Here is a 13,147-nt window from a genome sequence, read left to right as displayed (position 1 = left end):
AACAACCTAGCAGGAAGCAGAATGGGGTCGATGCAGCTGATGGGGTATAAACAATTTTGCCCAGGGGATAGTTGTAAAATAAGATTATTTGTGGATGCGACATTAGGGAGGTAATAAGAATACAGAATGTCACAAATTAAAAATTAGCTCAACACAATATTGCTACAATAAGATAGTTTACTTTGAACTTTCACTCTATGTGCACATGCGATACTTAGCAAGTAATGGAAAAAAAACTCGCACGAGATTTCACACGTCAGTTTAGACCGCTCGACTCAGTCATTCCATCAATGAGAATAGTGGGTTGCGTGAGTCGCACCGGTATCCGTTAACGAAAAATTAAGTTTCGAGCTCAAACACGGAAATGGTGTCAAGTTAGTTCAAGGCGGATCGGTCCCTTACTAGCCCGTTAATGGGCTTCAAAATACCGACCTACACAGAACCGACTCAGCAATCTACGCAATTGCTTTCATCTCCCAACCAAATCTGCCTTGTCTCCCTACACATATCTCAGCCAAAGCTAAGACCCTATAAAGAAAAGATTTGCGCACATTTCTAATGCATACTTGAATGGTCCACGCTAGGCAGCGTGGCGTTTCCTGTCAACCGTAAAGACTATTCGAATGAAAAAAGACGTCAGAGAGCATAGATTCGCCTCAACTCCCAAAAGGCTTGATATGGGAATGGAGAAAAGATGAATTTTTAAGCCTTCAAACTGTTATCACGCATGCATAAAAAGCGAGACTTTATTACTGCTTTGGAACTGCCAACGTAGCATATACTGTGCCGAGAGAAAAGTAAACGGCGATTAAGGGTGACAACTGTTGACGCGTACCGACACAGTGGAATTTGTAGATTAGAGAGAAGCATCTAAAACATCTGCACGGACTAGTAGACCATGTAACACCAGCAATTTCGTGACAAACAGCACGAAAGGGACGTGGAATTGGCGTGAAAGAAGTAGTTAAGCCCTTTAGTATTCCATGAAAACATATCTTCGCCAAATGGCTTAAGAGGAAGTATCAGAAAAAAGGAAGTGCACAAATACATACTTTGGTTAGAAGAAAAATAAGGAATTTTGGTGTTATTGGCCATTCCAAGTACATGGAAAGGAGAATGTAAAAAAGCTGCCTCAAGCACTATTCATGTAGAATGAATTTGGGAGACCCTTAACAAAATGCAAATCATATAATATCGCTGTCATGATGAAAAAGTAAACCAAATGGTAGGCATTAGGGGAGCAATATGCAGAAATGGGGATTTGGGTTGATAAAGCGCTTTGTCTCGTTTTTCGAGAAATTTCTGAGACAGGACCCCATTGGATGTTAAGAGGTTAAAAAGCGTTGCACATCGAACCGTGCGTAGAATTGCCAAAAGCTTTGCAAACATGAACTAAATTATGAAATCAAATGAGTTCAACAAAGAAGAGTGATTAATTGTAAAACTGCAGGAGAGAACTAGCCTCAAGGATTTGATCGCCAGGTCGAAGACGACCGTCCATTGCAACGATGCCATCCAGGTAGATCTCTTGGATCACAATGCACAACTAGACGCAAAAAATATAATCAAAAGAAAAGTAATAATTAGACAGCGCTTATACAAATATAAAATTATGAAAACTCCAAAAAAATAGGTGGAATCATCCTAGCGATATTCGTTAAGGTAATTACCCTTCCTTTACTGAGAAAACATAACTGCATACGAAAACAGCATGGAGGATAACCAAATTAAGAAGCGCCGACATAGAGTGTAATTCACAGAGAACAAATGACAACGACTGCCAAAACGCAAAATAGCTTCCAGGGGCTTTTAAAAAGAATCAACTAAAAAGCACTCCCAGGTTCTGAAAACATCCATTTTCATTGCACACACCATGAACTCAGTTGAAACAAAGAAATTCCATCTAGTTGGCTTTTTAAGGGATGCAAGACGCTGGAGAGCGTGACTTACCAACTAATTTTCTCGCTCTTTAACAGTTACAGACACAAGTTTTCCTTAGGATAAAAATCAACCCTAAGTTTGTCAGTATATTAAGGGTTACAATTACGCCTGACAAAGCAAAATTAGATGAAACATTTCACGAATTAGTCGTATAATACTCCAATAACTACAAAAATAGATCATCTAAAGTATAATTGGTAAGTTAATAGAAAATGGAATACCTAAGTAAGCGAGTTGTTACAAGTTACTTAATACCATGCTGCAAGATATTTCACATATTATAGACTCTCAGCTGAGTAAATGATGTTTTTATTTAAAGGCAATGAAAACTGATAACCAACTTTAACGCGAGTAGATCAATTACAACATTAATGCATTTGGGGAAAAGACTGCAATTCGACTTATAGGCACTGGGTGGGAAAAGTGCGAGTGCAAAAAGGAAATTATCACCAACTCACCAGAGGCGTATCCGATCCACCAACGAAACTGATTCCGAGACTGGCATTCGGTTGCCACGGCAACTCGATAGTTGTAACCTCACAGTCACGAATGGGGGACGCCGAGCGGCCAGACATCATCGCGGCACCGCCACCTGCCCTGGAAGCGCTAAATGCCGTGGGTGGAGTAGAGGCCGACGAGCCCTCCTCAAAAGCACCACTGACGACACCCGCTGACATCAATGGCGCCTCTACTGCCACCCTTCGAACTGCCAGTAGGAAGACCAACAGACTAGTGATTTCACCAGCAGATTTTGCTCAAGGTTTAGCAACTTACCATAAACCACTGTCAAATATTTCAAGTTAGTTTTACTCATCAGTCCATTAAATTTTGTTGTTTAGGTAACTACTACAGAGCGTCTTTCGCGTCTTTCGAAACTGGAATGCACGTAGTTAAGTTATCCTACTTAGCAGGTATGTGGTAAAAATCAGAGACTAGGGAACTCGCCTTTTATAATACTTAAATGTTTCAACAAAACCCGTTTTCCAAATTAACTAAATAACCTCAAATTTTGATAACTTTTGGATGGTATTCAAATAACATTGGGTAGTTAACACAAAATTCTCCAGAGACTACAAACAATGCATCTAGGTGAATTCAATGAAAACCGTAAGCATAAGCAGGATTCATCCATAGCAAGATTCAACAAACACGCGTTTTCAATGAGGTAACGACAAGTCACATACATTAACTTTCCGGGAATAGCGGCAGAATAAAGTTTACAAGAGCTTCACATTTAATAAAAGGAAGGAAGCAGTTACGACGAAAAATTTTTGTAGGAGACCGTGAACTGTGTAAAATTAGCCAAAAGTCTTATCATCGAGATGTATTTATCGCGAAGATTTTCGTCAGTTTGCATACCGAATAAAAGGTAATTTTCTAAGGAGTGGTAGGAGAGGCTGATAGACGATTTATCAAATTTGCAAATCTCAAAATGCGGTGAACGTGAGAACAAAAAGGACGGGAAAAAAGAAAACTCACTTCTGGCGGGAAAATCTAAGAAACAGTGGAATCGTTTCAATAGAAACTATTATGTCTTGAAGCAAACTAATTGCTATTGTCGTTAAAGCAGATGCGCTGCATGAAAACATTACACGCATTAAAGATCGGTGTCAATTGGCATCATGGTAAATTTCAGTTCAAGTATCAGTCAAATAAAAAGCAAATTCGTTGAATTTCTGTGGGCACCAATGAGATATAAAACGTTTTAAAACCATAACAAAACGCCTGCCATGTAAGGCATAGGAATACTTTTATATATGATCCACCGGATTTTTGGTCCACTGCAGTATCAAAAACAAAGTATGTGTAAAATAATGAGAAAATACCTTCACTTCTGACACACTGCTTGGTAGAATGGCGCAATACATTAAAAATACAGAAGTAAAGCGTCACAACCATGATCATGAATAACAACTAGAAATTTAAAGATAGCGCTAAGGGTAAAGAGCATGAATGAAAATCCCGATTAAATACAGTAGTTGGATGACAAAACGGCACAAGAGCTTTTAAAAAGGACAAGATCAACTTTAAGTGCAAGAAAGCAAAGTCGTTAAATCCAAAATAAAATGAGTCAAATACAAAGAAGTGGACTCGGCTGATGGCAGCTTACGGTATTTTAAAGAAATAGACCTTTGCACCAAGGAAAGACCAAACACCCGACTTGTTATAAAGCGCCACCTGATATACTCCCCTTATACGCATAAGCATCAACCATATGCGCTCCAGATGATGTACTCTTACGTACACCGAAGCGAGCTAAAAAGCATTTGAAAATGTATAGGGACCATCCAGCAAGACTGTAAAAACTAGAAATACGAGGCAAGAAATTCAACTTCACGATATCCAACATCAGAATGAGGAATGTTTATATGTAGGAAACGGTTCTTCACTTCTTAACGCTTCAAGATGGAAGTCAAATTACATTTGCAGGCGTAAAATTAACTAGGCCGGAAATCGTATGGTACTTAAGAAAAAAGAAATACAAATGACTATCGTAGCGGAAATTAACGGCATGCAAACCTGGAATGAAGGCGAAACCACTCGTGCGGACATCAAGAAGAAATAGTTAAATTGGAAGGAAATAACCACGTAGGCTTCCGGGTACAATGAATATGCTAGTCCTGCTTACCGTGAATTGTTTTGCAGAGTGGATGTTGAAGATAAAGGAAAGGATGACAAACCACCAGATCGTAGTTGAAACGGTTCACCGAAAGAGCATCAGGTTAAAGGTGCGAAAAAGGTGAATGCTCAAGTTGCGATGAGTTATTTAGTAAAAGGTACCTAGATTTGTGTAAATCCAGAAAATAATGCAAGGAAGATAAGTTTTCCTGAGAGACCACAAAGGAGGCAATAAAGTGAAAACATAATCGCAAAAAGATATTGGAATTGGGGGTTACCACTGGCTCCAAAAAACTTTGGCGAACAAAAACCGTATATATGTAAGGTTCAACAGCGCATCTGTGGGAATATAATGAGGCAGTGTAGAAAGCCTAACATACTCGACCTCCGAAACGGAAGTTCAAACAAGTAGGAGCAATAGCGAGAGCTACACTTAACTTTGCAAGGGAGTATTGAAACCTGGAACAGAATTTAATGAATTGAATTTACCACTTGGAAGTTGGGCAATATTATTTCCTAAAAAGTTCTAGTCACCGGAGAAACAACAAATCCCTTTCACAGAAAATTTTTAGATCGACATTATTGGACAAACTGGCGAAAAAAAAATACACAATTAGAAAGACCAAGAAAGCATGTGGCGAGGAATATGTAAGAATATATAAAAGTGAATCCGCAAAGTCGCGAAAATATTTACAGCTACAATACGCTTCTCTGCACCCTTAAAGAGACTTTAAGGCTCTCAAGCCAATGTCTTTATTTTGAGACGTTCATTCAATTTAGAATACAAATTGAAAATTAAACACAATTCTTTATCTTGGCCATGTAAGCTCCCCAACGCGATAAATGTGAGCGAACCAGAAGAAAAAACCAACTTGTAAGTGGGAGTTGTTTTAAAAGCACTTGCTGCTTGGCTGCTTGAAACTAGGCAAAACTATACTACACTTTACAGAAGGCATGAAAGACGCAACGATGTAATTTTTATAGCATCTCAAAAGCCGACTTACTAATATTGAAGCCCAAATGTGCTTCGTAATTATATTTCACGCCTTAGTAAGCATGAAGATTCATTGAAAAAGCAGTATGAGTAGAGGTTCGATACTAGTCATTCAGGAAGAGCCTCGTTAAATGATACATGTACCTGACTCAAATGGATGAGATATGAAAGTCAACTTTAAATCTAGGGGAACAGACAGACTTACCGGGCATAGGGCCAAAGCGGACCACGGATTTCGTGGCGATGGGTCGAACGATGGGGCTCCCACCACTGGAGGTGGTGGTTCCAGGGGTTCGGGGCTGGAAGCGGCACTCCCGCCGATGCTCAGTCTGGAGGGCTCTGGCAGCGCGGAATTGGCAGCCTGTCTTGGCGTTGGAGCAGGGCACCACAGTGCCACGACACCAGTAGGCCAGGTGCGACTCGAGATCGCAGCGCGAGAGCACCTCATCGCAGTGCTCGGAATTTGGACAGATCACAAGCAACTTGTCCAAAAGTCTTTTTTCGAAATGGAATAGAAAGGCTCAAGTTGATTTCACATACATGGGCTAACTGTTATGTGATCTTTGCATCAAGAGCATGGAAATCAATGAAATCATTTCACATAATTGTTATGAGTGTGCCTTATCAATGTAGTCATCGACACCCCAAACACTACACTTTTATATGTGATAGTGAAGCGAAACGCATAAGGGCGATTATTTAGATCGGTTCGAAACCCTGATTCACCAAACATGAGTAATTCAATGAGATTAGTAGAACAACCCTTCAAAGAGTGACACTGCGAATTTACTATATCTCGAACAGCAAAGCATTTGACTCTGCAACATACGAAACTGCATCAATCGAGAAGAACGATGAGAGCAGAGTATTTTTTGTTCAAGGAGTGCACACAGAAAGAACAACCAAACACTCAAACGTTTTTTGACGCGCCGTCGTTATCACAACTAATCATGAGGCTAAGCCATTGAAGACAGAATTCAATGCACCAAATTTGTAACGCTAAACGCTTTAAAAATTTTTGGAAACAGCTTAAATGCATACTTTCACCGTGACACACAAGCATGAGGCAGGAATTGACATAAAGTGCCGCGCACGCCTAACAAAGTTGGAGATCACGGTATATTAGGTGCGATAAATCTAAAGATGGAAATACGACCATTAAATGAAACTAAACTAAAGGGCTTAATGCAAAACACATCCAATAACAACCAACTTGTGCTCTCTATCGTGGTAAAAACGTAGAACGTCCGTTCTTCTCACTAAAATTGGCCACAGCAGAAAACCTCATTGTTAGATGACCAAAAGTTTGTGCAAAATCGTAGGATACTTTGCAAGTATGGCCAGATAAAGAGATCTCTCACGTTTTCAGCGGTAAAAATTCATGAAACAGCAAGTGAGCCAAGCAATAGTACATTATAGAAGAGAGTTTGAAAACAGAGGTCCAAATAAGCGGATAATAAGCTTTCAGTCTGATTGAATACCAGAAAACATAAGTGGGGCAATCGGTCTAACCATTGCTTAATCTTAGACGGAGAAATTGCCTCCATTACTGTGAAATGCTCATTAATGCGCCTCTTCTATTGGTTTGGTCATTTTCTAATAATAAGCATGAAGCTTTTTAAATGAGTATGAAATGCATTTAAAAGAGGCAGTCAAAATGACACACAACGCTGACAAATGTACCATAATAAAAATAAAATGAGAGTCCTATGTGCGGAGTCCACAAACTGCAATATCCTAAAATCCATAAATCTCACTGGAAAAAGAAAAAACTAAGCATACGAAAACTAAATTAAGAATAATGCAAGGATAAGGAGCCACTGCCTGGCTAAATCACGACCCTTCAGCTGTGGATAAGCGTGGAATCCAATGCTGCGAGAAGACTGACCCCAAGGTCATCAAATGCTTCAAAACAAATAACGGGCCTTCCATAGTCAGAGTAACTCAGAGCAATCTCATTGGAACAAAGGAGTACGCTAATGGTGACTAAATGCGTTATAAAGGACCAACAGCACCTGCAGACCGGAGCCTTAATTTTAAAAAACTTTAACAAGAGATCTCAAGAGAATGAGTTAAATCCATTCGTGATAAAGCAGATAAAAATCCTAAAGGCAAAAAAGAGATTTGTCTGATGTTGGGCGACTACTTAGTCAGGCGCAGCACCTAGCATTGTTGAAAGCGAAATCAGGCAGTAACACAAATTTGAGCTAGGCCAGCGTAGCGCAATGTGTAGGAGTATTTTGTAAAAAATGACAAGTACGAATAAAGCTGACTACATGGACCGTGTTTGTGGCAGTAAAAGCCGCAAACTCATCGGTCACCTAATCCCACGCTACCCATCACAAGTTATCACCGACAGAAAAGACAGTTTTACCTTCTACAAGTGTGCCGTCCCAAAGAGAACTGAAGTGATGAGTACAATGAAGGAGATACAAGGTACAAGACCGGTGAGGCTTGTAGGAGAGACGTGGATCTCAACTTTCCAAATAGTTGCACGCTTGACATCAAATGTGGAGACGAAAAACGAGAAGCAGATTTACTTTTGGGAGTATATCAAAAGTAAAACACAGGTGGAGGAAGGATTATGATAAAAGGTCCTCTTTAAATTCAAAATGAGTTATTTTCTTGACCTTTAAAAGAGGAAAAACTAAACAGGACGTGTACGACCCAAATGACCAAGCCACTCAATGCCTGGATGTCGATGCATTAGGATAATTAAATAGAATAAAACCGATGCCTTAAGCAGGAACGTAAACCTCGTAAATTGAGTTGAATCTAATCCAGAGGAAATTAAGGAGAAATGGACCTATGGATCACAAGTGGAATCATAACAGAAAAATTTCCATTCACTGCCCTCACCTTTTGATAAATTCAACGCAAGGGATTTTACCGGATACTCACAAAGGTACAACGTGATAACAGCTGAGAAGGGGGTGAAACGTATCGGTAAACCAGCATTATTAAATTCGCAGCCTACCCAAACGAACTAAGGATAAGTGGACGATGTGAATCGGAGGAGTTTTCGCTGTTATTCCCTTCTTCTAACAGACCTTCAAACTCATCCACGTAGGTGGATGCCGGTTTATGCTTCATGATTCAAGTGTGCCACTGGTGCTGTCGACTGCAGGCAATCCCACTCAGGCGTACTTTGAAATTAGTTTTTCCACTAGACATTGGTTTTGAAAAGAACACAATGTGGCACAAGGCTGTCGAAAGGAATATTACCAAAATAGCGAGCTGAAAGTTCATTGGCCAGTCGATCTACCAGTCACCAAGAAAGTATGTTAGGTTGCAGATCATCAGTGGTCAAGTGACTCAGATTTCAAACGGAGCAATTGGCTTGGAAAAGTAGAATCATGCAGTAGGGCCGAATGACAAATAATGGGAAATCAGGGCTTCAAAACATTCCATGCGCATACTTATGCTAAACCGCCCAAATTGCTCAATTTCAGAACTTTTATTGTCAGTTTCCCACAAGTATGTGTCGTATTTCGACCACCTAATGACTTTGGAAATGACAATACCGTAAAGAACTAAAAACTGCGAATTGCACAAAGTAATCCAGACAGCATATTAAAAAGTAGCAAGTCCAATATGACTTTTTCGAACAGGTTTCGCTCCAATGAGTAACCAAGATTTAAAAACAAGGCTGTTAATAAGGTGAGGTTGTCTAGGGAAATACACATACTTAAAGCGTAACAGTAGCAATGTGTTTCGCACAATAAAACAGAGGATTCTCAGCAAGCGAGAGGAAACGACGGCTTACCGCTTGACAAGATTGGAGGATTGCTGACATTCAAGGTAGTTTATGATTTGCTTGTCCTCAGGACACAAAGCCTGGACCACGAGGTGACTCTTCAGACAGGGCGTGCAGAAGGTATGACCACACTTCGTGTCGATCGGGTCCACCAAGGGTTGTCGACAAATCTGTACAGAGGATAAGCTCATTTGTTAAATTTTTAGCGAAAAGCACCCATGCTGTGACTGTCTGAGAAGCGAAATTAGAATTTTACGATGTAATGAGCCACAGGGGAGCATGAGAAATGTTATAGCCGTTCAAATGGAACTCGAAATAAGAAAACAAATTTCAGGAAGGGTTCAAGATCAGTGAAGACATTAAGTGGTTTACAGTAAAAAATTTGCTATAATATTTTGGAAATAAACCAGATTTCAGGTCAATCAATCAGCGAATGCCAGTTCCAATTAGAAAGACTACTTGATGAATGCCCGACGATCAGAAAGTGTTTCAAAAAATTATCAATCAGCAAGTTCATTTTAGAGGAACTAATTAATAATGAAAACTACCACCTCCTGGCTCGTAATAAGTCCACAGTTCTCCACTTTTATCCATGGAGATACGTGCTCTAAACCACTGGTACCAACTCAAACGAAGGAAAATGAGGTCCTCCGATTCACATAGTTACCTGAATCCACCTGCAGGGCATACTATAGGGAATACGCAAAGATAAACGGTAGAAAACTAAGCGTCGAAAGTCTTTTCAGTAGAGATGGGCAGTAGTACAAATCCCATTTCATAAGCATGCAGTAGGGTTGTGTTTGCGCTGGCATTTTCCGAATCTATCCAAAAGATTGACCACGGTAGGTGAAATGCCAGACATGCAGAACAAGTCACAGATCCTGGCTAAAAGAATAGGCTAATTAGCAAAATCTTGCCTAGTTAACAACCGTTTGCAGGGAAAACTATGTATTCACATATTTTGACGGGCAAACGAAATATTCTCAGGAATCCGATGGTAAAAACTACCACAGGTAGTTAATACACCAGTTACATTTGGGGAAGCAGAATTATAAAGGCAGCTATTATTTAATGACTTCGTAAATGGAAAACAAGGAGCCTTTCGCAAAATCGTTGCTTGACTATGAACAGATCGACCCATTTTGAGCGTTACTAAAAATTGGAAATTTTCTTCTTAATCTAGTTTCATTCCACTTCAAACCGAGTGATTTAACAGGGACATCAAAGTCCTAAAATAGAGTGCCAAATTTAAAGATATGGAGGTCAGAAAATTACAACGAAAATTATTTGAATAAACAAATAGATATCGGAAATATCCCAAATGCTAATGCTGTACCCGCCAAAGGTCTGATGAATCATCTACTAAGGGTCAGTTAACACAACCCAAAATCGCAAATCTAGCGATTCCTTTCTTTTTAAAAGACGTGTAAACAATCATTACGAATAAAAAGCACATTATCAAAAGGCACCTCACACCCATGGAAGGGCACACCTAAATACAACTATATCACTCACAGCTGATATGACTAAAAAAGAGAGTAGGCATGGAAAAAAAGTTTAAATAACATTCCCCGATATAGCACGTTACCAGTGAAAAAGATAATCAACCAACAACCGAAGTGCATCAAGCACTCACTCTGCAAAGCAAGTCCGCATCCACAGTTTCACTGTAATCGTACACATGAGCAGCATGCGGATCGTGAAGTTGGCCACAGGAGTTACACAAAACTGCCTCCCGAACACTTCCACTTCCACCACTACCGCTACTCAATCGACTTATACCGCTAGGCGAAACTCCGGCCTGCGGATGGTGGGAGATGGTAGCTACTGAAGAGGGAGCTATTGGTGCGATAGACGGGGAGGGGAACACCTCCTTGGTGTTATTTATGGCAGCAGCAGCAGTGGTGACACTAGCCATCACCGCCTCACTATCCGCATTGGAGACTGTGGTGGACTGTGTTGATGCACTCGGTGTTGATACATCGGTCAGATAGGCCAACGGAGGTGGTGGCAGAACGCAAGGCAGTTGTGGACTGGGAAAGGGTGGAGGCCGTACGACAGGCTTGACCACGGGTGACGGAGTATGAAAAGCTGAACTGGGTGACGAGGGTACTGGACGGAAGAGGGAGGGTGACCAGGGTCCTCCTCCGATGGCAGGTGGGGGAGGGGGAGGCGGGGGCGAAGAAGAGTCATTGCTATTTTCCTCGGTGGTTGGTGACATGGGCGGGGGTGGCTCTTGACTACTGCTACCAACACCAAGGCTACCATCGCCGCCGCCATCACCACTGCAGTTGTTACTACTTCCACCGCTGGGAGGAACTGGGGGTATAGTCCAGATGGAGTTGTCATCGGAAAATGGAGAGGACTTTTTCTTGTTACTTGCAGTGGTAGTGGGCGCAGCAGAACATGGAATCGAGATAGGAGGAGTAGGGCGGACAGTCGCGGTGATGGGCGGAGCTCGGATTGAGGGAACTGCCGTGAGAGAGAATGACGTTGTGATCGGAGTGGGAAGGGCTATGGTGGTCGCCTTTGTCGATGAGTTCATGGCCCACCTGGAGGGAAACCAATCATGTGTTGCACTGGAAGAAATCTATTAATAATTCTAGTACTCAAAATACCAGACCCTAAATGATATTGCTGGGGTGTATAATGATTAAAATGATAGAACCGACATAGGCGTTAGTGCAAATGTGTTCAGCAGGAGAGTAGTGATTACACAACACAGCACTAGATGTGCAAAACTGGCATAGGCTCACAGGTCATCGCATTGAAAATGATGCTTCCGTGTGGATTTGTAACCGTACACAAAAAACTGCAGTCGAGGAACTCACTGTGGTGATTAGCCCAATGATTAGGAAGACTACTCAGTTAACATAATCAAACAACACCCACAGACAACCTTATAACAATCAGTGGTTATGCCCAAACGAAATTACATAAATTGAACAAGGAATCTACGGGCGTCTATAATCTAGAGAGAGTCGAAATGAGAACGCCATATCAATGGATCGTAGAGAGTAGGCGTAAAATTGGAGCTTTGATTACTTAAAAAGGCTATAAGACATCTTGGTAGAACCATACCCGACAAACTAGAAGAATAGCCCAAGTTGGCGCCGTGCAATCAGCAACGCTAATTGCACGGGTCGTATCAGCGTTATTAATTAAAAAATTGAAAAAATTCTACTTCTTCGAACGGAAAGTCCAATGTAATGAGAACCAATTTCAAAGCCTTTAGGAAATGGGAATTTGAGTCAGAATGAAAATTTTAAGTAGCAGACGTAATTTTGCATCAAAATCTTGAATCATTTAGACCTATCTAGAAAAGTTTGCAGACAAAGTGAGCTAAAATAAATAAATGTAACGCCCTAGCCATTGTGTATTTTTCTTAATATGCACCACTGTTGCAGCTACTTGTGACTAGTGAGAGCACATAATCTAATAAGTAACTTTGCATTTACACTAAACTCTACGCCGTCTAGACCAAAGTATTGCGCTTCAACACACTTTTAATCACATTCCAAGAATTTGGTCTCTAGTGTAGTCGAAAGAACTCTGGCATTCAAAAGGTGGGTGGTTTTGAAGAAATTAATGGGCAAAATTGTGACTAGCATTTTAATCCAGTACTGTTTTTATCCCATGTATCAATATCTATTTGTTTTATAGCATGGAAAACACCTTTGAATTTTACGTTCGTTAATTAAGGCTCCTCCCACTATTAACGGGCTGCTGTTAAGTTGAGCTGCTTCATGTTGTTAAATTGGCAGCGATTGTCTGGGTTTTTGAAGGCTAATTCGAATATTGTACTCGGAATCAACTTTCCTTTACTTGTTATATGG

At 40.6% G+C, this 13,147-nt stretch overlaps 1 protein-coding gene across 1 annotated transcript; it reads right to left on the bottom strand. All coding sequences in view use genetic code 11, as the record gives it.

The window, feature by feature from the left end:
- Nucleotides 1–1,432: 1,432 nt before the first annotated feature.
- EGR_06674 (Ligand of Numb protein X 2) lies at nucleotides 1,433–11,856 on the bottom strand (the record flags this gene model as incomplete). The annotated part of the gene is made up of 5 exons (XM_024495923.1): nucleotides 1,433–1,546; nucleotides 2,400–2,647; nucleotides 5,760–6,049; nucleotides 9,321–9,481; nucleotides 10,948–11,856. 5 exons carry the CDS (start codon nucleotides 11,854–11,856, stop codon nucleotides 1,433–1,435), a joined length of 1,722 nt encoding a protein of 573 aa, XP_024349689.1.
- Between the last annotated feature and the right edge of the window lie 1,291 nt (nucleotides 11,857–13,147).

Source organism: Echinococcus granulosus (genome assembly GCF_000524195.1).
Source record: "Echinococcus granulosus chromosome Unknown EG_S00061, whole genome shotgun sequence".
Lineage (NCBI taxonomy): Eukaryota > Metazoa > Platyhelminthes > Cestoda > Cyclophyllidea > Taeniidae > Echinococcus > Echinococcus granulosus.
The sequence above is the reverse complement of the archived record's forward strand: the minus strand, read 5'-3'. Positions and strand labels throughout refer to the sequence as shown.